The 26,752-nt window shown below is 46.0% G+C and overlaps 2 protein-coding genes across 8 annotated transcripts in view; one reads left to right on the forward strand and one right to left on the reverse strand.

Annotated features, from left to right (window-relative positions):
- The window catches only part of LOC146785406 (uncharacterized), a 2,064,968-nt gene that overhangs the window by 1,103,766 nt on the left and 934,450 nt on the right, over positions 1 to 26,752 (forward strand). The window contains exon 21 of the mRNA XM_085634420.1: positions 10,046 to 10,225. Coding sequence (XP_085490546.1) covers positions 10,046 to 10,225 — 180 coding nt within the window. The remainder of the gene's footprint in view (positions 1 to 10,045; positions 10,226 to 26,752) is intronic.
- Positions 1 to 26,752, reverse strand: part of LOC146785408 (uncharacterized) — a 787,621-nt gene that overhangs the window by 613,694 nt on the left and 147,175 nt on the right. The window contains exon 3 of one of the 7 annotated variants that reach the window (XR_014970636.1): positions 9,280 to 9,330. The exons of the other annotated variants lie outside the window; for them this stretch is intronic. The gene's annotated coding sequence lies outside the window, so the exon portion shown is untranslated. The remainder of the gene's footprint in view (positions 1 to 9,279; positions 9,331 to 26,752) is intronic. 7 annotated transcript variants of the gene reach the window in all.

A 26,752-nucleotide genomic window follows, 5' to 3' on the forward strand; every position in this document is an offset into this window, starting at 1 on the left:
CCTCGTCTATTCCAAGTCGGACACCTAAGACCCTTTGACTTGTCCACTGTTCTCAGATCCATATAGTCTGAGGTCAGAGACCATAAGTCTGAATGATAAGCCTATCTTGGTGTAGGATGTGCCCTGCCAAAGCAAAACGCAGTGCAGAAAGGAGGCATGTATCTAGGATCTCATACAACGGCTATTTAATTGGGCCATGGAAGGGTAAGTCATCATGTCCGGGGTCTGCCATAGAGTAAAAACTATATCAGACAGAAAACGCATGCAAAAACAATAAAGCCTCAACCCACCCCCACCCTAACCAACCCCCAAATTTGATTGAGCATCTTAATACCACCCACCACACCAATTACCACCCTAAACAGATAATGCAACAGTGGGTACCACAAATATTGAAGTCCATCGGCTCATGTTCATAGTTCCATCAACATTTTGTGCAACATTTGAAGCTTAGATGCAACAACCAATAAGTCACAGCTGTGTATCCTAGTGGGAGAGAACAGCGTCATAATGGGTGTCTCAAATGTGGTTAATCGTCGTCTATGTGTGTCTCCTCCCGGTCCCCCGGGGCCCCCCAGGACGACCTTGCTACTTTGCCAAACTTGAGAGCAGCCTTAGCGTAGGTGAAATGATGCGCCCGACCTTCAGAAATGACGTGTAGTTTGGCAGGATAGAGAAGAGCATATTTTATCTCGGTTTTTTGAAGGATTTTTGGGCAGAAAGGAATTCCCTTCAGGCGGCCTAAATGGCAATAGTGATGTCAAGATAGAAGGAAAGCACATTGCCATAATGTTGTTTCACCGCACTCTCTGGACAGATGCAGGACTGTCTTGGTCTTTATAGTTCAGAAGGTGAGCGAATATTGGGTGGGCTGGCGCACCCGGAGCAGCCTAGGCACCAGAGAGCGATGTGCGTGTTCGACAATGAAAACCGGGGACAGGAGCTTCCCAAACAGCTCACAAAGCTTTGCTGTATCATAGTCCTCCATAATATCAATGGGCATGAACTCCAGGACGCCATTAATGCGTACGTTGTTGAACCTCAAGCGCGCCTCGAGATCTTTGTTTATGGCCCTGATGAGTTCAAGGACTTTGTCCATTATGATCAAGTGTTCACTAGTAGTGGCCTGGGTGTCATCTATGTTGGAAACTCGAGCTTTGAGGTGATCCAGGAAATCGTCGTGCTTGTCAACTCGTTCTTGCATCCTGACAAGGCAGTTTGCCATGAGGTCTAGTTTGGCGTCAATCGCCTGCAGGCTAGATTTGACGCCAATAAGAGTTTCCTTAATGTCATCCTCCGTTGAAGGGGCTGAGTTTATCTCCTGTTGTGGTTCAAATTCGGACTGGTGTGAGGACTTCTTGATTTCAAATGGGAATCTAGGTTGCCTCGTATCATGTTTGACATCCAGAGAAACTGGATTTGTGGCCGCAACGAAATCAGCGGGCCAGCTCAGAAAATGGACTTGTAGTGGGTTTTGCAGGGGGTTGTTGCACCGCCGTGGGTTAATCAGGGTGCTCTAATTTGCTAGTTCTCAGTTCCTCCCCTCTGGTAGAGGGGCTCGTACAGCAATAGCTGGGTCAGATGAGGAGAGGATGTATTTAGCGGAAGTCTTACATAAGAGTGATTCAGATGGCGCACTGGACTCTGGCCAGTGCCATGCAGAGATCCAGGCACCGGGGTGAGCTAGATGGCGCAATCCCAGCCCATGCACCAGGAGAAACAGCAGGCACCGGGGGCCACGAGTAGGCCCAAACAGTTCACTAAAATGGGACTGTATCTGAGTGGCATCACAGTCACGATCCCAAGCCAAGTATGGTGTCACTATGGCCGTCAGTGAGTAAGGTCCAGAGTTCGCAAGCCCACTGAATGGGTGAAGACTGCCTACAGTCTCCTTCCGGGGCCTCTCCTGTGTGTCAGGTGGAGAAGCGAGCCCTCCAATCACGGTCCACGCAACACAGAGAGGGCCCCCCAGCCAATTCAATATAAAGAAGAAGGGCTTACCAACAGTCAGTTCGAGGCTCCGTATACATCTCGCCCCGCACGGACGGCCCGATCGGCCCCCACACAAGTACCACCCAGCAGCAAGGGCCCGACTGGTAGTCCGCAATCGCGGGTCCTCCACAGCAGGGGCCCGGACATCTGCTTTCACCACTAGCTACCCAGAAGGCAATCGCAGGCCGCTGCAGTCGCTGTTGGTCCTTCCACCCTAAGGTTCGATGATTCACGGCACAGCCGACTCACCACGCAAGTCTTCCACCACGCCGGCCACCCCGGGCCACGGCCTCTGTCCACGACAGCCTGTTCCACTGGCACCCCAAGGTTGCCGCGACACACCCAGGCGAAAGCACACCGTCTCGGATGTGCAGAATTGTGATGTGCTGTGGTTTAGGCAGCCGATGGGGCAAGATGTTGCCAGATCAGATTTCAGCTGGCAGAGCCTCTCTATCAAACTACCATCTTGCTGCACAGCTAGGCTCCACCCCCAGTAACAACATATTTTAGTCACAATATAAATCATGTGTTGGTGGTACCAAACTAACTTTCGGAATTGTGGTGTATTCTAAGGTGATTTTGCTCTGTGTAAAATGCTGATCCTCTGCTGAGATTTGATGAACCATTCGTGAGAAAACAGTTTTTTCCATAATTTTCTCATATTGGTTATCAAAGCTGTAAAACCTAAAACATTTCATTTTGAATTTAACACAATCAGGGGGTTCGTTTTGTCATAGAAATTTTGGTTAGTGCAGTTGAAAGCAAAATTATGCTTCCTTTTCCATGAGCTCTCAAATATCTTCCTCATCTATTTCAGTAAAACATTTTGACTTGCGGACATGAACCAATCCCTGGTGACCAGCTGCAGTTTTACCAAAATGTTCTAATGAGCAACTAGAGTGCTAACATTTTGCATGTATCACAAAAGTGTGGCATACCTTAACACCATCTTGATGGAACCAAAGCTGTAAAACAGAAAGTATTTCCTACAGAGGATACTGCAGTGAATAAAGAAATAAGGGCGCTTGATTTAAAAAAAAGTCTCCATTGATGTCTGTCCCAGTACAAAGGGCCCAAATATAGCCCAAATATCTATGCCTCCCCAAGTGTAGCTCAATGATGGAAGTGTTCAAAACTCTTTGTAACTCGTGCTACAAATAATCCACTGCAATTGGCCAAAAAACATAAAAATTGCATCTAGTTTAAATGTCCTTTGTTGCTATTTGGTAACTCAGAACCTACGTCCTCATTTTAGCTTTCTAAGCACTAACCATAAGTTGTAGGTAAAAAGATCCCCCTTATTATCTTCATTTGTAAAGAAAATTCTTTAGGTTTTACAATTTCGATTCTTTTAAGACGACTTCAGGTGTTCCACTTTTTAGTCATAAATTTAGAATGTTAGCGCTCTAGTTGTTCATTAGAACACTGTGAAGAGGGAGAGAGAGAGGGCAAGGGTACAGACTTGGACAAAGGAGGGAATGGGCAAGAGAAGGGGCAAGGGCCGATAACTGACCAAGCCAGGCAGGCAGGAGGGACAGTGACAACACAACAGACCAAGAAGGGCAGGCAGGATAGATAGTGGCAGCAAAATGGACGTTGGAGGGCTGGAGGAAAAATGCAGGGCACAGAATAGAGCAGTGAAGGGATGAGGTGGGTGTAAGGGGTAGCAAACCGATCACACAGGGCAGACAGCAGCGGTGGTAGCAGCACAATGGACCATGGAGGGTAAGAAGGATCGGGCATGGACACTCATATGGACAAAGGAGGGTAGTGGCATAGGCAGCAAACTGACTGCGCCTGGCAGGCGGGAGGAGCAGTGGCAACACAACAGAACACGCAAGGCAGGCAGAAGGGGCAGTAGCTTAAGAACTGACCGTGGACTACAGGGGGAGGTGGGCAGGGGGTAGCAAGCCAACCATGAACAACAGGCAAGATAGGCTGTGGAAGCAAAATGAACCATTGAGGGCATGAGGGAGGGGCAGTGGCTGCACAATGAACCAGGAAAGACTGGCATAATAGGGTAAGGGCACTGTCTCAGTCAGTGGAGGGCCAAGCGGTAGTTGATAGGTGTAGCAAGCTGACCACACAGGAAAATGTTAATGTTAGATTATATTTATAGAGCGCCAATCACCAAAGGTCTCTAGGCGCTTGCAGCGTGGACCATGAGCCAGGGGTCCCTAGGTCCCGAGGATATACAGCGCACAGTAGGTGGATTTAACCAAATGCCTCAGTAAACAGGATGGTTTTGAGTTTCTTCCTAAACGGAAGTAGCGTGGTTTCCCTGTGCATATGGTTCAGGAGACTGTTCCAGATCTGGGGAATCACAACTGAGAAACCCCGCCGCCCAATGTAGCTCTGTTAAAGTGCGGGCAGGCCAACAGGCTAGCCTCAGATGATAGAGGTACTGGCAGCACAACAGACAATGGACGGTAAGAGGGAAAGGGCATGGACACTCATACGGGCAACGGAGGGCCGGGGAAGGAGACAGGGGCAGCAAGCTGACCACGCAGGGCAGATGGGCGGGACAGTGGCAGCAAAACAGAAAATGGAAGGCATGAGGGAGGGGGCAGGGGCTTGCCAACTGACCATGGAAAGCTGGAAGAATAGGATAGGGGCACAGACTAAGACAACGAAGAGCTGGGGAGGGGCAGTGGTAGGGGCAACAAGCTGGCCACGCAGGGCAGGCGGAAGGGACAGTGACAGCACAGTGAAACCGCGGAGGACAGGAGTGTAGAGGCAGCGTACAGACCATTGGAGGGCAGGTGGGGTGGCAATGGCATCCGAATGGACCAGGCAGGGCAGGTTGGAGGGGCAGTTGCAGTACAACAGATCATGGAAAGTAGGAGGGAAGGGGCAGGGGCATGCACATGGACAACCTGGGCAGCGGGAAGTGATGCAAGGACAGCAAGTTGGACACTCAAGGCAGGTAGGAGAAATACTGGCAGCACAATGGACCATGGAGTGCAGGAGGGATGGGCAGGGGCTCACACATGGAGAATGATGCGCAGGAGCAGCAAGCTGATCATGCAGGGCAGGTTTGAGAAGCAGTGGAAGCACAACGTACCATGGAGGGTAGGAGGGAGAGGGTAGGGGCAGGCACATGGACAACAGAGAAAAGGCAGGAGGCGGGCAGGGACAGAAAACTCACCATTTAGGGAAGACTGAAAAGCGTTGGCCACCAGTTGGGGGTGCAACCCCCTGTTGTGAAAGGCCAAAGGGTGTGCACGGTGGAGGTGTTGCCAAATATATATAAAAAAAACTTTAAATTCATGGATAAAGCAAAGGTTAATTAGACGTTATTGTCCGGATTGTTAATATGATCTTTCCTAACAGTAAGAGAAAAATTCATAAATGTATTGAAAAAAATCAATGATAGCTAGGTATGGTAATAATATCTTAGCTTATGTTAAATGATCTCAAAAAATTCATTGAAAAATCTAAAGGTTAAAGTTGCATTATATTTAGGTTTTGAGATAAGGTAAAAACTAATGCTTAAACCCCCCCTGACCCCAAAAAGCACTGAAATTCACCAGTTATAGCTCAGTGACCTAACTATAACTTGTGCCGCTGCCCTCATATATTGCATCACTCCTGACATGTTAAATTCCACCATTAATGACATCACTGATGACATCTCAAATGACATCATTGATGTGTACATCATCCAAGCTACTGCTTCTCAAATTGCTCTATAAAACCCCTAATCATTTTAGAAAAGAAAGTGATGAGTAAAGAACCCACACAAATATAGAGCATATATTGATTGTATGTGCATGTGCCTCTACTAAATATAGTGTTATTCTCGGGACAAGTCTCATTCAGTATGGTACATTTCTATGGTGCACAGTCTAACTATTAAGAGAATTTTAAGTGCAAACAGCACTTCATTAAACAAGTTAGAGACTGAGTGCAACTAGTGTTAGTTGCAGACGTGTATTACAGATAGGTTGGGGGTTAAATCAAACCCCGGTTTACAAAATATGTGAGAAAAACTGAAGCTTATGTTCACTATACATTATTCAACTGTGGATTTCTGTGCACATGCTGACATTAAAGACTTGTCATGTAATGCTTTTGAAAGTTGTATATAAACTAGAGATTTGTATGGTACAGATATTTATTTCGAGAAGTACCATGAAAAGTCTGAGACATTATACATTGTTAAAGACTGTATAATATATGGGTGACTCATTTATAAACGGTTCAGGTCGCAGAATGATTGTAAGCATTGGTGTACAGCATTCTGCTTATCTCAATAATATGTAAAGTATTTTTACACACATCTATGCTAAAGCATAAATGTGAAGGCATTGACCTGAAATTCTATGTCAGATTAGGAATTTAACAGGTACAATTCATCAGGGTAAATATTGAAAGAACACTCTTTTGAACAGTATTTGAGGTTTAATAAGTTGCTGATTGCATTATTTCTACAGAGACAAAATGTTCCTTATGAATCACTGACTAAATATTGATTGCAAAATTACCGAGGTACAAAAATATCGTGACAAAAATATCGAAGTCAAGAATATCGACCTCCTATCTACATCATGGTAAGTACAAAAATATAGAGAAAAAAGTATCGATGTCAAAAATATTGTTGTAAAAAATATAGTTTTTTTTAAATGTTAAAAAATAATGTAAAATAAAGTAAATAATACATGTAATTATAAGAAACGTAGTTAAAAATATTTTTAAATGTTTAAAAATAATAACTAATACATTAAGGTGCCGATTCCGATCCTGTAAAACCCGGGTACGAATGGTCGTAGGAGCGTTTTCTCCGTACGACTCGTACCCGGGAATTCCACCTTACAAACCAGCAAGTACGATTCGTACAGAAATACCATTTCCGTACGAATCGTAAAAAACACAGTACGGCTAAAAAATACATACAATTTTGATCCTGGACAGCACGTACGCGACGTCCGCACGGAGTCAGGCAGCGTTTTACGGACCGTCAAGTACGATTCGTACCTACAGCACTCCGCACGGCTATATTTTTACGGGAGCCAAAAAGTGCCGGAAAAGCTAAGTACGCTGCGATGCACGACGAAAAGGGGGCCCGGTACGCGACGTACACGCCATCACCCACATCGTACGTGTCATCATGTACGGTGCGTACCCCAACATTGCATATGTACGCTGCGTACATACGTGCTGTTGGGGTACGCACCGTACATAGGCCAACAGTGTGTACCCCCCACCCCCGTATGTATGCACCGTACCCCCGTATGTCCGCACCGTACCCCCCCACCCGCGTATGTCCGCACCGTACCCCAGGCGTACCCCAATCCTCGCGTATGTACGGACCGTACATACGCAAGGATTGGGGTACGCCTGGGGTACGGTGCGGACATACGCGGGTGGGGTTTACGGTGCGGTCATACGGGGGCACGGTACGGACATACGCGGGTGGGGAGGTACAGTGCGGACATCTGGGGGGGTACGGTGCGTACCTACGGGGGGTACGGTGCGTACATACGGGGGGTGGGGGGGAGGCTGGGGGGGCCATACGACTCGTACCCCGGGCACAAGTGTACTCGGGGTAGGGGTGGTACAAAGTTCGCTCCGTACGGGACATTTTCCATACGCTTGTGTATTCGGAACGCCGGTACGGATCGTACTTGTGCGCTCGGACTTCAGTTTTACGACTCGTACGTAAAACTGTCTGGGGACGTCTCGTAGACTTTTCCCGAAGGGATTCGTAGGTATTTTTCACGTACGAATCGTACTTCACCGTTTGTACGGGACTTGTACGATTCGTACGTAAAAAAATACGGATACGAGTCGTACGGTAATTTTTTTTAACAGATCGGAATCGGCACCATAATGTTAAAATAATTAAACATATACATATACAATATAATATATATCCTTAATATTCATAAATAATTATTTTCATCACTTCTAAATTGTTGAAAACATTTTATAAATTATAAATACATATTTACACATACAACAATAATATAAATACAAATATAAAAAATATATATAACAAATTAAAAAACATCAATATACAACATTAACAAAACAATATAGAAAAATATTGGATAGCCGAGAGAAAAAAATTACTATTCCCACTCCAAAGAGTGCAACAGTAGGGAAAGTGTTGGATAGCGTAGGGGTAAAAATTATTATTCCAACTCCAGAGAGTACAACAGTAGGGAAAGTGTTTGATGGCGTAGGGGTAAAAATTACTATTCCCACTCCAGAGAGTGCAACAGTATTGAAAGTGTTGGATAGCGTAGGGGTTAAAAATAACATGCTTATCAACTAAAGACTTTTTAAAATTAAATAATGATTTATTAATACATTATCAATAAATTAATTATTAATACCAATAAATTAAAATTAATACTTACTTTAATAACATTAAATTACTTCCCACCCTATTCGCCAATAAACACACAAGCCACTCTGCATAAAATTGAACACAGTTAATATAATTATCGATTTAATTGATAAAAATTAATTACCAATTATTAACAATAAATTACCAATACATCAAAATTAATAAAAAGTAATACCAATTAATAATTAATTAACCATAAATTATCAATACCAATAAATATTAATAAACACTTAATTGTAATCAATTACTTCCCACCCTATTCCCCTATAAACACACAACCTGCTCCTAAACTAAATTAACACAATGAATATATTTATCAATTAATTCATTAATAAAAATAATTACCAATGAATAATTAATAAACAAGTTAATTATGAATACCACATTTTATTTTTAATAATTATTGTATTATAATTAATTTACTTCTCACCCTATTCCCCTGTAAACCCACAACCCGCTCCAATAAAAAATTAATACAATTAATATAATTATCAATTAATAAAAATTAATTACCAATTAATAATTAAAAATAAATTGTCAATACCAATAAATAAATAATAATTACTTAATTACAATTAAATTACTTCCCACCCTATAAACCGACAACCCGCTACAGAACTAAAATGCAAAATTTAATTAAAAAGAATTAATAATTTCTCAAAATTATGAATTTACTATAATTAAATTACTTCCCACCCTATTCCAATAAACCCACAACCCGCTACGGTACTAAAACGCAAAATATACTTTAAAAAAATGTTACTAACTTCTGAACAATTAATACATATATTAAAAAAAATACAAAACATGTGGAACACATACATATACATACTAAAATACATAACACTAACATAAACATTGATATTATTAACATCAATATTTTTGCTATCGATATTACTAACTTCGATATTAAAAAAAACAATATTTCTTACCTTCAGGTCGATATTCTGGTCACTGATATTCTTGATGTCGATATTCTGTCCCTACGATATTTAAAACTCTATATTAATGTAGGTCGGAAAAAAAAACTCGATACTTGCATACCTAAATACCAGTAAACAAAAGCATAAGCTGTACTAAATGTGGATTCTTTCACAGAAATTCTTTGTCCTGCATGTTGAAAATGTTTACTCTCATTAGCACTAGAGAGGTGATAGAAAATTGGCTGTAGGTGTACTTGTTGATACCTTGCGGTCACATTCACTAGATGATGTCATCAGTGATGTCATAAATGTAATTTGAGATGGCTATATCCACATTTTCATTGATGTTATAGTTAGGTGAAAATGCCAGTTATAACATGCCATTTTAAACTGACAAAACCACTGAAATTCCCCTGTTATAGTTATTTCAATTAATTATAACTCATGCCTAAAGTAACTATAACTCGTTTCCTGCGAACTGTTGAAAAAACATGAATTTATTAAATCACCATTTATAATCAAGGTATATGAATAATAATAAATTTTGAATCTCTTTTTTGCTTTCTCTCTTGTTTCCCAACTCTTTATTTAACTCCCATGTCCTCTCTGTACCCTACGGATTCTTGCCTAATTAATTCTAATTTCTCCATAATCCTGGTCTGTTTTTTCTGTTTACATCAATTATTTCACATGTTGCTTTTTATTTTTATGCTCTTTCTGTCCCTCACTTCCTGGGTATCTCTCTTGCCTTTGCCCTTACAATTTCTGCGATCAGGAAAGCCTTCTCTTTGCACTGGGTGAAGAGAAAGAGGATGCTATACGCCGACTGCAACAGGAAAAAGAAGAGATCCTATCACAATATGAAGCCGAGAAGCAGGATCTAAATGAAGAGATCCTTAGTCTGCAGGAGGAAAGGGATGCAAGTTTACTTCAACTTGAGAATGAGAAGCAAAAGGTAAAGTTGAACGGGACAGCAAAAAGGGTTGGGAAACATTAATCTAGCGTGCCGAGAATGTAGACTGTGCACAGTAAAATCCTTTTACGTCATGTTATGTTTGTGGCTCTGGAGAGAGCATTTTCAATCAAAGTGGCTTGATGGAACGATCAGGCTTACTTAATCACAATATTGGCTGTTGGTGGACCATGTTTTTAACCCCTTCGTGAATGCCAAGTGAGTCTCTCTACATAGTAGGTAAAAAAAGAGAATTCCAGACAGTAGGTGCATATTGAGAAAACTCTTATGTCCTATACCCCCCCCCCCCCCACCGCACCCCAGTAAGAGATCGAAATCAGGGTCCTCTGTGACCATTCTCAGAGTATGACATTTTAATAAGAGCACAGTATACCCCTATAGAAATAAGAGCCTATGACCCCTTGACTTGCCCTCTTCTACCCCAGGCCTTACTTTGTGACTCCTGGCTTTGTAGTAGGAAGGGGCAGCGCGTCACATGCTCAAGGAAAATGATCAGCCAACTCCCCGAATGAGTCGCTGGATAGCTCTCCAACGGGGTTATCACCATTTTTAGGTCTTGCCTAGGCAGCGCTTGCTGTCTCTGCGATACAAGTTGTATTCAGGATATGAGCTTTAAAAGCTCCGCCCATTTTCAAGGACTCCTCCTGTTACATGTGTTGTTACTCAAAGCTTGCGAGCACTATTTCTATCTGTAAGCTGGAGGTCTCGAGACCAGTGCTCAATGGTTTACAGAGCTCTGTTGTAAATCTTGCAAATTTGCTGTGCATTTAAAGACCAAGGTCTGTTTTGGCTGCAGCTACCTGTTCCTCCCTCCTGCTTTTGAAACACACAGCCTGGCGTCACGGTCCCTGCCTTCCTGTGGCTACTGCCACCTCCGTCTCAGAGCTCAGCAAGCATTTGCATTGCAATAGGCCTCACATTTGCAAGAGTTTGAGCTATTGGCATTGTAATTGGCAATGACTTATTTATGTGTTGTTTTTAAAACAGATAAATAAAAGGCATTGCCATTTACAGTGACAATAGCTTAAACTCTCACAAAAGCAAGACCTATTGCATTGCAAATGTGTGCTATAATTTTTTTTCAAAGCGTTAGGAGAGTGCGTGTCCTGCCTGCAACAACAGGCAGGACAAAGCTGTTTGAGAAAATAGTGCTTGGAGGCTGTAATTAAAGCCTACTGAGCAACAACACAAGTAACAGGGGGTGTTCCCATGGAATGTTACAAAATGAGAAAAGGCGCTACTAAGGAGGGACTACTAACACTTTTTGAGCAATGAACAGCCACAGTTAACAATGGACAATGACACAAGCCAATGAAAAATGTGGGCGAAACTTCAAGTCCCTACCTCAATACAGCATGCCTCGCAGAGCAGCGCATGCACTACCCAGGCTCGATCTAAAAAACACAACAGGGAAACGGATTAGACCAGTGACGGATTCTGCGTGAGGGTGTCGGGGCTCCACCTCCTTTACATTTGCCGTAAAAATGAAAGCAATCAAAGGAGTACTGTCTGCCACTCATGACTCACTGTTGTTGCTGTCTTTCATCATGTGCACTAGTGTGTGCAGCGTGACACGTAATGGGCCGGCTCTTTTCCTACTTGCTCCCCTGGGCTAGACAATCTCACAGGCCTGTGGGACATCAGCTTGACAAAGACTAGGCATCAAGGACCAGTCTCCACCCCTGATGAAGTGGAGGTAAAGCTAACCCTGGGTGTTTCGGACTCAAGCCCTGTAGCGCTAAGCCTCCATGTCAATCAGGTAGTGGAGAGCCTTATCACCCCACCATTTCCCAACTCGTCACAGGGTGGGGTGGGACCCATACTCTGTGATAAGTTGGGAAAGGATGTGGTAGAGGCTTGAGTGTGGGACGGCAAGAAATCGAGTCTGCCCTGTTTGTCATCAGGACTTAAGACACACTGTGCAGACTCAACTTGTGGTGTCTGCTTCCTGCGCAAGTTAATGCTGGAGCTGCGGGATCCCATTTTAGCTCCGGACAGTCTGAGGCAGAAGCCTGCTGCTGACAGGATAACTTCAACTTGCCTTTCTATTTGCACTGCAGGCCTCAAAGGGACGCTAGCTACACAGAGAGAGACTTCAGGCTCCCGTTCTGGTATGTGCTGTTATGCATCCTTGTGATAGCTACTGCTTTTTATCCTGGCTGTGATGAGTACAAATGTCCAGGCAGTGACATTCTCATTCTCTGACACTCAATGTCTGTAACCCGGCTGGAACATCTGCATGGCATCTGATATGAATGCATTGGAGTGCACAGGGACACACAAGCTTGAGCAGTGCACTCTCGCCCATCCGGAGAAGTGCACAGTGCACTGTCCTAAAATACACACATAGCAGCACGCATGCACAGCGCTGCTCCAGATGTCCTAGAGTTCTTGTGCTGCTAACTGACTTACTTCCATATGGCCAAAAGAAATGTTAGTAATCCCTTGCTCCTTGGGTGTTAAAGGTGAGGTGATGTCACTTCCTGTGATGTCACATGGGGTCATATGGTGTGTGTTGTCACTTCTGCTACACCTAGCATTTTGGCGAATTGACGTCCATGGGCCTAAGAGCCCTTGTCAGAGTTAGTGAGCCCCAAGGCATGGTTCTTAGACCTTAACAACTGCACTGGGTTCCAGAAACCCTTTAACAAAAGTTACTCTTATTTCCTTGGGAGAGTGGGAGGTCCTTTTAGGCTCCCCCTTATCAGACCCCAGTCAGTGGTTGTTCCCCCTGCCCGCACATGGCTCTTTCAGTTTTCCTTTTCTGACTAAAGGACATTTCACTGACTGCCTTGTCAGGCACTCTACTCATTTGGACTGAACAAATTGCACTATAAGTGATTTTATAATGTGTTGGCCCAGTGCAGCAGTAGTGTCCTGAATACTTTTTCCAGTTTTGCAAAGGATTCACAAATCTGCTGGATTAACGAATCTTGGACCCTCACCGGATCCTAAGCACCCAGGATGGGTCTAGGATTTGCAAATCCAGCATACAGCATAGAATTCTCCAATCCTGAGATGTATATCTAATCTATATATATTGCAGAGGGTGGACTTCGGTGTCAGATTAGTTTCACCCTGTCCCTTTATGTCTTTCTCTTTTTAGGATGAGCATGCAAGACCTCTTGTATATACTTTACTATATACTTATGTGTGTATGTACTTTGTGGGCTCTGGAGATCAGCTCTAGGACTTGTCTGCTTCCACTTGGGGACTTTTTTTCTGTTCAACTGTCTATATTTAACTGTTTTGATAAAAAAAAAACAGCAGAGGTCCGTAAAATACCAAAATTGCTTTCTGCTGAGGGACTTTTTATTTTTTTTATTCTTCTGGCAACTGCCTCTATTTAACTTTCTTGATAGAAAACAACCAGCAGAGGTCAGTAAAATACCAGAATTGCTTTCTGCTGAGGGACTTTTTATTTTTTTATTCTTCTGGTAACTGCCTCTATTTAACTTTCTTGATAGAAAACAACCAGCAGAGGTCAGTAAAATACCAGAATCACTTTAGCATTCTCAAGATTCCAGTCCATAGAAATTGTCTTCCACGAGCACCTGTAGACAATAATATTTTTTTCAAATCTTGTATTTTCAGTGATATGACCACCGAAGGTCCTGATTTTATATTAAAAACAGAGCTTGGACTATACCATTTCTCGCTGAAAGGCAATATTTCTCTCCATGTGAGTCATGCAGTTACTTTTCCTCCCTGTTAAAGAACAGTAGATGTTTCAGCACCCTAATGTGCTGCACAGGTAAATACATATAAGTTCCCAAAGGCAAGACCGAATGCATTGCCAATGCTATTTATTGTTTCTCAACAAGGTGCTCAGTGCTCTATGTTTGGTAATGGCTGCTGCAACAGAAATGTTCTGTGATGTACAGCCAGTCAGAGTGCTTCAGAATTGTGAATCTGCTCCTCAAATCTCGAGTCCACAATGCATCACAGGTGTGCCTTTAATATGGTGAATCAGGGAAATAATGATTTGGATGACTCTAAAATGTAACCTCTTCTTGCAAAAACGGGAATACTATTTCAACACTAATTTCTCAAACTACTGAAAAGATTCACACCGCACCAAGTAAAGGCGCTTCCTTGGGCAAAGTTCTTTTGAACTACAGTGGTGCAGTGGTGCATGGTAGAGGGCACTGACATAGAGTAGAGTGGTACAGAGTGGAGAGGCATAGAATGCAGTGTCATAGAGTGCAGTTGTGCACAGTACAGTGTAGTGGCGTAGAGTGAATTCACGTAGAGTGCAGTAGCAAAGATTTCAGTGGCAGAAAGTGCAATGTTGCAGAGTAGAATGTTGCAGAGTAGAGTGGAGTGGAGTGAATTGACATAGAGTGCAGCGGCATATGCAGTGCGGTACACTGGAGTGGCACGGGGTAGATTGCAGTGGCATAGAGTGGAACGGCGCAAAGTGGAATAGAGTGGTTTACAGTCCTAGCTGCCACGCAAAAAATATCCTTGAAGTTACCTCAATCAGGTCTGTAATTTGTGCCTCTCACCTCAGTACAATGAGGACAGCTGCTGCTCGTTCCATTCCAAGAAGACTTGCAGGAGTAGCAATGACTCTTCAGACCTCTTCAAATCCCAAGGGCATCGGGGGGAGCATCGTGCACAACCCTTGTCCGCAGATGAAGAACCTTTCTCCCCGAGGGAAGCTGTGGCTCTGATCTGGAAATCAAAGTTCTTCCCAAGCCCATCACTCTGTGAGTATGGCACACCCTCCCCCTAGATACCGCTCAAGTCGAACAACCCACCACCAAAGGGCACACAGCCACACTGGCACATCAGAGTCAGTTCTTCAGACCGCCACTCTTTTTGGTCATGGTCGGCACCAACAAACTACTTAAGATGCTCCAGCTCTGGCTCACCATTGAAGAAACCCTTGAAGCCGACCACTTTGCACTGGCTGCTCAGACGCTGGCATCGAGCCAAACTTCAGCGCCGACTACATCTGCCTCAATGCCAACCAGACTCTTGGCACCGAAGGCGCACTTCGGGCCGAGACCTTCGGCATAGACTGGCAAATCTGACGTCTGTGCCGGCACTGTCAGACCAATCGTTCACAAGCTGCAGGAAGAGATTGATGCAAGGTGGAAATCAATCAATCAATCAATCAATCAGGAAATTTGTATAGCGCGCTACTCACCCGGAGGGTCTCAAGGCGCTTGGGGGAGAGGGGTCCGCTACTGCTCGAACAGCCAGGTTTTGAGTTGCTTCCTGAAGGAGAGGTGGTCTTGGGTAAGACGGAGGTGGATGGGGAGGGAGTTCCAAGTCTTGGCTGCCAGGTAGGAGAAGGATCTTCCTCCCATGGTGGCTCTTCGAATGCGAGGAACGGCGGCGAGGGCGTGGCTGGTCGATCGTAGCTGGCGGGTGGGAGTGTAGAAGGTCAGGCAGTTGTTGAGGTACCTGGGGCCCAGGTCGTGGAGGGCCTTGTGTGCGTGGGTGAGGAGTCGGAACGTGATTCTCTTGCTGATGGGGAGCCAGTGCAGGTCTCTCAGGGGTCCGGAGATGTGGCTGTGTCGGGGGATGTCCAGGATAAGTCGCGCGGAGGCGTTCTGGATGCGTTGGAGTCTTTTCTGCAGTTTGGCTGTGGTTCCGGTGTAGAGGGTGTTTCCGTAGTCCAGTCGGCTGGTGACGAGTGCCTGGGTGACCGTCTTCCTGGTTTCGGTGGGGATCCATCGGAAGATTTTTCGGAGCATGCGTAGGATGTTGAAACATGATGATGAGACGGCGTTGACTTGTCTGGTCATCGAGAGGGAGGAGTCCAGGATGAAGCCCAGGTTGCGTGCGTGGTCCGTTGGTTTGGGTGCGCTGCCCAGGGCAGGGGGCCACCAGGAGTCGTCCCAGGCAGAGGGTGATGATCCAAGGATGAGGACTTCCATCTTGTCTGAGTTCAGTTTCAGGCGGCTGTTCATCATCCACTCGGCTACGTCTTTCATCCGTTCGTGTAGGTTGGTTCTGGCGGTGGCTGGGTCGTTGGTGAGGGAGAGGATCAGCTGGGTGTCGTCGGCGTAGGAGATGAAGTTGAGGTTGTGTTGGCGTGCGATGGCTGCTAGGGGGCTCATGTAGACGTTGAAGAGGGTGGGGCTGAGTGAAGATCCTTGTGGTACGCCGCAGATGACTTCGGTGGCCTCGGATCTGAACGGGGGGAGGCGGACTCTCTGGGTTCTTCCGGCGAGGAACGAGATGATCCACTCCAGTGCCTTCTCTTGGATTCCGATGTTGTTGAGGCGTTGTACTAGGGTGCGGTGGCAGACGGTGTCGAATGCTGCGGAGAGGTCCAGGAGGATGAGGGCCGCTGTTTCCCCGTTGTCGAGCAGGGCTCGGATGTCGTCAGTGGCTGCGATGAGGGCGGTCTCTGTGCTATGGTTGGCTCGGAAGCCGGACTGCGAGTGGTCAAGGGATCCGTTCGTCTTGAGGAAGGCGGCAAGATGTCTGTTGACGGTCTTCTCGATGACTTTGGCAGGAAACGGGAGGAGCGAGATGGGGCGGTAGTTCTTGAGGTCGGTGGGGTCTGCTGATGGTTTCCTCAGGAGGGCGCTGAGTTCGGCATGCTTCCAGCTCTCCGGGAAGGTGGCGGTGTTGAAGGAGCAGTTGATAATGTCCCTGAGTTGGGGTGCGATGACGCAGTCGGCCTTGTTGAAGACGTGGTGGGGGCATGGGTCGGTTGGTGATCCGGAGTGGATGGTGTTCATCGTGTGGATGGTGTCTTCGGTGCTGACCGGGGTCCAGGCGCGGAGGGTGGTGGTGGGGGGCGTAGGTTCTGTGGTTTGGTGTGTGGTCTGTGCGCCAAAGCTGTTGTGTATGTCTGCGATCTTGCTGTGGAAGAACGAGGCGAGTGAGTCGCAGAGGTCTTTTGAGGGAGTGATGTCGTTGTTTCCGGCGCTGGGGTTGGAGAGCTCTTTGACGATGCTGAAGAGTTCCTTGCTGTTGTGTGCGTTGTTGTCTAGTCGATCCTTGAATGCTGTCTTCTGGTGGTGCGGATCAGCTGGTGGTGTTTGCGGGTGGCGTGCTTGAGGGCGGTCATGTTGTCTGTAGTCGGGTTTTTTCGCCAGGCTTTCTCGAGGGTACGGCAGTTCTTCTTGGAGTTCTTGAGGTCTTCGTTGAACCAGGAGGCTATCTTGCTGCCGGGCCTGCTGGGGTGGTTTTTCAGGGGTGCGAGGTCGTCAGCGCAGTTGGTGATCCACTGTGTGAGGTTGTTGGCTGCTTGGTTGGGGTCCGTTGATCTGACGGGAGGGTTCTGGTTCAGTGATGTTGTGAGCTGGTCGGTGGTGATCTTATTCCAGCTCCTGCGGGGAACCTGTTGCGGGTAGTGGTGAGTCGTTGTCCGTCTGAAGCTGAAGTGGACGCAGCTGTGGTCTGTCCAGTGGAGTCCGGTGGAGTGGCTGAAGGAGATGTACTTGCTGGAGGAGAAGACTGGGTCAAGCGTGTGTCCGGCGTAGTGGGTGGGGGTGTTCACCAGTTGCTTAAGTCCGAGGTTGGCGAGGTTGTCTAGCAGGGTGGTGGTGTTGTTATCGTTGTTGTTCTCCAGGCGGAAGTTGAGGTCCCCTAGGAGGATGTAGTCAGCGGAGGGGAGGGTGTGTGGGCTGATGAAGTCTGCGATGTCTTCGCTGAATTGTGTGCGGGGTCCTGGGGGTCTGTAGATGAGGGTGCCTCTGAGTGTGGTCTTGGGGTCGGTGTGTATCTGGAAGTGAAGATGTTCGGCGGCTGTGAGGGTGTCGTCGGAGTTGGTCGTGATGCGGATGGTGTTCTTGTGGACGATGGCGATGCCTCCTCCTGTCCGGTTGACGTGATCCCTCCGGGTGATCTTGTATCCGTCCGGGATGGCGATGGCGATGTCGGGCGCTGAGGAGGCGTTCATCCAAGTTTCCGTGAGGAAGGCGACGTCTGGAGATGTGGTGCTGAGCAGGTTCCAGAGTTCCACGGCGTGTCTGTGGACGGAGCGGGTGTTGAGCAGGATGCACTTCAGATGGTTGCTGCTGGTGCTCGGCTTGGCGGGTGTGGTGCAGGTCCGGATGCAGGAGAACTTGCAGGATTGGCAGGTGAAGGGTCCGTGGGTGCGTCCCGGGGTGGCTCGGTGGCAGCCGGGGATCCGGCCGGCGTTGAGTGCGTTGAGGGTGGCGGCGTCGTACGTCCGGCGGGTAGGATGGCATCTGTGGGGGCCAGGGGGTCCAGCGCTGCGCGCGGTCTAGGCGCGGACGGGCGCAGACGGGCTTGCCTCTGGCGAGCCTTCGGCGCACAATCGGTGCGCCCGCTGCATGTACGCGCAGACTCTGCCATAAATGGAGAGTGGGGGGGGCGGAGCGAGGGAGGAGCAGCTGGGAGGCGGGAGCGGGGTGGTGAGTGGGGAGGGGAGCGGTGCGGTGATGCTGGAGGGAACGGGGGTGGGGCCGCGGGGGAGCAGCGGCGGGGAGCGGGGTGGAGCAGCGGGAGAGAAACGGCGGTGGAGGCACACAAAAGCAATCAGGGGCACAACAGAGGACGAGAGAAATACAATTACTGGCACAATACAATTACTGGAAAAGTACAATTACTGGCACAACGAGATCAGGGGCACAACAGTGAGGCAGATACGAACGGGCAGCGGCGGCAGCAAACGGAGACCGGGCACACTAAGGATGGGCCACGCGGGGGGTGGAGCGACCGGCTCTGACCAGGTCAGGTCAGGTCACAGCCCCCCGCCTCGCGGACACCACCCTATGTATTCAGTGGGAGGGAGGAGCAGCTGGGAGGCGGGAGCGGGGTGGCGAGTGGGGAGGGGAGCGGTGCGGTGATGCTGGAGGGAACGGGGGTGGGGCCGCGGGGGAGCAGCGGCAGGGAGCGGGGTGGAGCAGCGGGAGAGAAACGGCGGTGGAGGCACACAAAAGCAATCAGGGGCACAACAGAGGACGAGAGAAATACAATTACTGGCACAATACAATTACTGGAAAAGTACAATTACTGGCACAACGAGATCAGGGGCACAACAGTGAGGCAGATACAAACAGGCAGCGGCGGCAGCAAACGGAGACCCGGCACACTATAGATGGGCCACGCAGCGGGTGGAGCGACCGGCTCTGACCAGGAAACACCTGGTTATTCATCTCCATATGGGCTGGATCCTTGCCTGCCCTTCAGAGTCTACTGCTGTTCCAGATTTCAAGCACCAGCAGTCCTTCAAGGATGCTTTGGACGTTCCATTTCCAGCAAACCAGCACAAGAAGGTGGATAGGGCAACCAGCCCTTTACCCTACTCTTAACCATCCCCTCCCCATGTTCCTCAGCCTTCCCCACCTTCTTCTCTATGAGACCCCCTTGATATCACACTGAGGGGTCTCCTGATTCAGACATCGGCGTGCATTGGGCAGGGGCTGATACATAAGACATCCCTCCACAGGGTGACCCATGGGACTTCTATGATGCAGACACAGACCCTGACCTGTACCCTGCCAGTCCCTCTCCTTTGGAGGATTCTACATCCTATCAGGAGCTTGTTGGTAGAGTAGCCCTATTCCACATGATGAACCTTCATATAAAATGTTTAGAGGAAGACTTCCTTTTTGAAACCCTCTCTCCCACTCACCACTGCACTCAATTCCTCCTCATGCTTAAGGACATGCTACACCACAAGCCTGACATCTTTAAGGACCCCGTCTGAGCCAGGTTCATATCACCCAGGGTAGATCAAAAAAATATAACACTTCCCCTACTGACCCTATTTACATTTGAGGCCATCTCCCGCCTGACGAGCTAGCAATCACTACTGCTCATAAACTAGCCAACTCCTAGGCCAGTCGGGATGCCCCGCCCCCAGAAAAAGAGAGCAAGTGCATAGATGCTGCCGGCAAAAGGGTAGCTGCGCAGTCCACCAACCAATGGTGCATTGCCAGTTCAATCGACCATCTCTCAAGATATGACCATGCTCACTGGAATGATACGGGGAAGCTCCTTCAAGTCCTCCCAGAGGAACACAAGAAGAGGGGACCCATGAGATAGCATTAGATATTGGCATGCCTTCAAAAACTGTCATTCGCTGAACCCTAGGTGCTGCAGACACTGCTGACAGGGGAGTTAATTCTATTGTTCTTTTACACAGACATACCTGTCTGTATCTCTGGCTTCAACCCGAAGTTCAGCAGCACCTCGTAAACATGCCTTTTGAAGAACAGAACCTCTGTGGCCCAGAAGTAGACTATATGTTAGAAAAAATAAAAAAGGTACTGAGACAGCTAAAATGATGGGGGTGCTTCAGGCACCCCCTACTTGCGGCTTCTTTTGCCGCACTCCCTATCATGGAAGCTCAAGGACCACCTCCCCTGAAGCCTCCACCTCTTATAAGACTACACAGTGACAACGGTGCTCTCCCAGGGGATTGTTTAGAGGGTCCTACAGGGGCAAAATTAAAGGCAGAGGGAAAGGTGGCTCCCCCAAAGGAGCGGAAACCGCCACCAAACCTTAACTTTCCCCTTGTCCATCCCCCAACCCCCTGACTACGCACCAGTCAGGGCAACTTCAAGCTTATTTTCCACATGGCAGTCCATCACCTCAGACCAGTGGGTGTTGGATATTGTCCAAGGTCTTAATTGACTAGAGCTCACTTTCACCCCTCCCACCATTCTACCTTGCGAACACAGACTCTTTCCAGAACACCTACAACTTCCCAAAGAAGAGGTCCAAGCACTCCTTATCAAAGGGGCTATAGAAATCATCCCCTACTATCGGAAGGTTATGGGGTTGTACTCCAAAAAGACGGGTGCCTCAGACCTATTCTGGACCTCAGACTACTAAACAAATACATTCTGTCAGAACACTTTCATATGGTCATGTTCCAGGATGTTGTTCCACTTCTCCAGCGGAGTGACTTTATGACCGCCCTCAACTTGAAGGATGCTTATTTCCACATACCAATTCATCTGGCCCATCACCGGTATCTCAGGTTTGTGGTCAGCAGAAGGCACTACCAATTCAAAGTACTCCCCTTCTGGGTTACTTCTGCTCATCAGGTGTTCACCAAGTGCCTTGCAGTGGTGGCCGCACACCTGCGCATATAGGGCGTCCACATTTTCCCTTATCTGGAGGACTGGCTGATCAAGAGTGCCACCCGCCAGCTGTCCCGAGCACACACAAGTCACTATAGACCTTCACAGGTTAGGGTTTACCGTCAACGCCACAGAATCCCACCTTCAACGCCTCTAGATCCAACCCACATGGAAATAGGCATGGCCTATCCAAACCCTGCTCGGATTCAGTCTTTGCAAGCATTGCTCCCTTTTTTCCAGCCACATCAACAAGTCAGTCAGCAGCCATGCGCCTCCTAGGCATGATGGCCTTATGCATTGCCATAGTACCTCATGCCAGGTTACACATGCGTCCGCTTCAAGTATGTCTAGCGCAAGAGTGGGCTCAAGTGGAGGGTCATTGGGACAATCTATTGTTGATTGGCTGCTGTATTTGTTGCTTTTTGCAGTGTTGGATCGCCAACAACCTATTGCAGAGGCAGCCTTTTCTTGACCCTGTTCCATAGAGGACAGTCACAACTGGTGCCTCTCTTACGTGATGGGAGGACCCATCTACAGGATCTGACTGTTCAAGGCCAATGGGAGCCCACACAGCAGTGTCTCCATATTAACTACTTGGAATTTCTAGCCATCCATTTAGCTTTGAAGGCTTTCCTACCTGACCTGATAGGCAGGGTTATTTTGTCTGCACAGACAATATGACAGCCATGCATTACCTTCAGAAACAGGGGGGGGCACATTCTTTGCACAACTCTCGCAGTTGTCCCAGAGCATTTGGCAATGGATCCTTTGTCAAACCATTCATTTACTGGCAGAGTACCTTCCAGGGATGATCAGCGACTTTGTCGACCTCCTTACCAGGGTGCGGCAACACGTCCCTCAGTGGGAACTTCACCCGTAAGTCCTCCTCTACTACTTCCAGGAGTGGGGCTTTCCAGAAATAGACTTGTTTGCAACTGCAGAAAACACCAAATGCTAAAACTTTGCCTCCAAGTTCCCACAGTCCATGAGCAGTGCTCTAAGGATCAACTGGTCAGGGATATTTGCCTATGCTTTTCCAACTCTCCCTCTCCTTCCATTTGTGGTATGGAGGCTTCAGCAAACATCCCTCGCACACATCCTGGTGGCTCCCACATGGACTTGCCAGCCATGGTTCACAACTCTGCTAGGACTCTATTTAGTTCCACACGAGAGGCTCTCCAACAGGCGGGACCTTCTCACACAGAACCATGGAGAAATCCGGCACCCAGATCCTGGATCGCTCAACCTTGCGATCTAGCTCCTGAGGTCATAAAATTTGAATAACTCAATCTTCCTTCAGAATGCATTAGCATAGTTAAAGAATCACGCACACCTACCATTCGGGCCTGCTATGCGGCAAAGTGGAAAAGATTTGTGTGCTACTTTCACTCAACACATTAATCCTTTTGATGCCACATTGCGGTACATTCTTGTTTACCTACATTTGCAGGTTTCTGGTCTAGCCTTCAACTCCATACTTGCGATAGACAACACATCTCTCTTCAGGATTCCAGTCATCAAAGATTTCACGAAGGGTCTAAAGGGGGTCATTCCTCCTTGGATTCCACTGGCCCTGGCATGGAATCTGGGCTAGTACTTACAAGACTCAAAGGTCCTCCATTTGAGCCTCTCCACTCCTGCCCCCTTCAATTCCTCTCTTGGCAGGTGACATTCCTTGTTGCTATCACTTTAACCTGGTGTGCAGTGAGGTACAGGCATTAACCCTTGAATAACTGTTCTTCCAAAGTCCATAAGGATAGGGTTGTCCTTCGTATTATTTCCAAATTCCTCCCAAAGGTGATCTCTCCATTCCACCCTAAACAATCCATTGAACTTCCTGTGGTTTTCCCTCAACCTGATTCTGTTGCAGAACGGGGGCTCTCCATACTTTGGATGTACTACATTGACAGAACTAAACCTTTTAGAAAAACACAGCAACTCTTTGCTGCTTACCCCAAGCCCCACAAAGGGAAGGCTGTATCCAAGTCAGACATTGCTAGATGGATCGTCAAATGCATCCAGGCATGCTATGCCAAAGCTAAAAGGACTCTATCCACTCTTCCTAGAGCCCACTCCATTTGGAAGAAAGGAGCCTCAGTGGCCTTCCTTGGGAACATCCCAATAGATGACATGTGCAAAGAAGCTACTTGGTCCACACCACACACTTTCTCAAAGCATTATTGTGTGGATGTACTAATTTTCCAACAAACTAATGTTGGTCAAGCAGTACTTCATACACTTTTTCAATCTACTGCAACACCCACAGACTAGCCACCACTTTTTGGGAGGACATCTTTCCAGTCTATGCACAGCATTTTATCGATAGCCACACATGCCTCAAACTGAAAATATTACTTTCCCTATAAGCATCATATTGTGACAAGTAGTGCTGTAGATTCACATGCGCCCACCGTCCTCACCGGACGCCTGTGGTTGTTGCAGTTTCCTTTTCTATCTTCTTTTCTGCTTTTGCATGGACATCTCTATACATTCCATCCTGACCCGCCGTGTGGGAAAACAATCTAACAATGGAGCTGATGACCATACGCATTACCTGCAAGAGGAGTCATCACACTGCCTTGTGAATCGAAAGACTTCTTAGAAAAAAACAACTTGCACATATCCAGGCCCAACACTAGATGGCAGGAGTATGCACAACATGTGAATCTACAGCACTACATGCCACTAACAGATACTTATGAGGGAAAGTAACATTTTCCTTATTTAGACTGATTTAAAATATATAAATAGGTATATTATTTTTTATTTTAAAATGTTTTAATAACCTTTTTGAATTTAAAAATAAGCGTAACTTCATTTGTTAAAAATAATTTAAATTAATTATTTATGTATCTTTTAAAATTTTGAATACATAATAAATATAAAGATTTTATTTTAGGTATGAATTTTATTTTTAAAGGAATCTTTAAAAATATGTAATGTTATATATGTAAATAACGTAAGTTTTAATTAGATAATCAGTGCGGTATAATTTTTTTAATTTTTTCCCCATTTTAAATAATTATTATAAAAAATATTTTAACTTTTCATTTACGTTTGATAAACTTTTTCTTGCGCTTTGCCATAGGAAGATTTCCACCTCAGTGGTGTAAATCTCTTGCTATGCTTGAAGCATTACCAATAGTACCTTTACACCAAATTACGCTCCATCTCCTAAAATCAAGGTGGAGATACATGCAGTAAATTTACACTTGAAATGATTAATAGGTAAAAGTTGTAAACTTACTGGAAAGAGAATGAGTAAATTTACACGTGTAGATTTACTCACATGTAAGTTTACCTTTGTGAATAGTCTCCTAAGTATGTCTCATTATTATCTTAGAGCCCGTAATCTTCTTGATAAGTGATTGGTCATTGGGAGGGCTGCATCGAGGGCTCAAGAACATCCAGGGGTTACTGGGTCTCAATCATGTAAACTGAAGTCATTTATCACTAGTGGCCAGGGGGTTCCCATACTGTGGTCACCCGAAATTGAAAACCAAGCACACCCTTTTAACATTGATTCTCAGGGAAGGGTTGGCAGAGTAGTCCAAGGCTCCCTCAGGGAGGTGATTTGGGTTGGAAACTCGGAACTTAGTAATGCAATTAATAATACTGAGTAGGTCATTGTCAAGTCACTGCTTTTACTTTTAAAAAGAAAACTATAATGAATACACATAGAAATCTAAATAACTGTAAGTACTTTAATAAACACAAAGTTAAATATTAGGCATATGATTGCAACTATATACACAACATACAGTTGGTAAATAGTATTCCAAACAGTAAATACCATGACAGTGAGAATAAAAATTTAAAACCATCTGAAACATGGAAGCGCAGCTAACCAGGGTTCATATCACCTACACAAAAGATTAATCACAGACTCCATAAAACTAGTCTGTTGGCATTATCTGCAAGGTACCCTAGTGGCAATTTGTGTGCCTGCAGGCCCGAACACACTAGAGCACAATATCCTTAACTAGGCCTGTTGCATTAACATGAACTTCACAAACAACACAGTCAGGCCTACCGACTTTATCAATGTAATGAAAGTTTGTAGGAAGGGCTTTGGCCTTTGACAATGCATTAACGTTTGTTAAACATAACCTACAAGTTTTTACACCATAAAACATTAACCTAAGACATCTACCTAATGAGACCTTAAATATCCTTCCGGTAGACTTAATATATTTGAATATTAACAACCAGTCCTTCATCTGAATGATAAACAATAAACTTGGCCAGACCTGAGAAAATGAATGTTGCCATCAACATTGCGTTCCACAATAGAGCCAAGCAAAATTCCAGCGGGACTCAGCTTTTACTATGGGTCTTTGGCAACTCTGATCTTGCATACCTCATTTGCCTAGCAACTCTCAGGACCCTGTATCCTCTGTCAGGGCCAGTCACCCCAGAGGCTTTATCAATAGTTAGACCCCAACAGGCAACTCTTTATAGGTAACCTCCAGCTCATTGGCACCGGTGTTATCGTCCTGGTAGCCTCTTCCATCAAGGCAGATGCAACGTCCCCAGCTGAAATAGACCTCAATTCCCTTGCACAGCTCCTTTATTGACCAGGAATTTGGGTTTGTCTCCAGAGTAATCTCTTTTCTCTAGTAATGAGATTTTTAAAACTGGGGGCAGTACATCAGTGGTGGTGCCAGATTCACAGCTTAAACATACTGTGTGCCCTTAAAAACTGCTTTATCAGCTAGTTTTCAGTCACGGGATCGAGCTATCTGCTGTGAAGCACAGGTCTAATCTATGGAAGAGAAGAGAAGTTACCCCAGCCTCCCTTTAATAGTAGTCCTTAACTACAGTTTGTCTGAGTTCTATTCTTTGATTAGATGTCAGGAGCAAAGGACCTACAGTTTATTGAAATTGGCACAAAAGGACCATTAAAGTTCCAAAAAAGTATTTAAAGTGCCACATATAGAAAAAGATGGATCTACACAATTCTAAAATCTGGGCACATGCAAGGAAATCAATTTTTACAATGTTGTAACGGATGTGCCAAAGTTTAAAAGAGCTCTATAGGTTGTATCCATAAATGTTTCAATCAAGCGCAAATTACATTTGTTGTACCACCTATACAATATTCCACAGCACCATGCACATGCATATTGTGTGATTTAAATTATTTTTCTGGGTTGACCAACTGAATGCCTACTAGTGCTGTAGAAAAGGCTGTAATGATACAAATTTTATGCGACCATTATGTGTACTATTTTTGTCATCAAGACCTACAGTCTTAAGTGCCCAAGATGTGTCACATTTCCATAACAGTGCAAAACTTAGCGCTTACAACTTACTTATAGGGTAATAAATATGCTCTCTTTATTTCGAGTTGCAGTTTGGCCAAAGACCTGATATGTTACATTCTGTCTTGGAGAATATTATTGCATGTTCTTGCAATAATATCCAATGCATCCTGAGCATGCAATTATATGTTTGTATGCAAAGAACTTTTCTCATTGTC

Source organism: Triturus cristatus, chromosome 11 (assembly GCF_964204655.1).
Source record: "Triturus cristatus chromosome 11, aTriCri1.1, whole genome shotgun sequence".
In the NCBI taxonomy this organism is placed as follows: domain Eukaryota; kingdom Metazoa; phylum Chordata; class Amphibia; order Caudata; family Salamandridae; genus Triturus; species Triturus cristatus.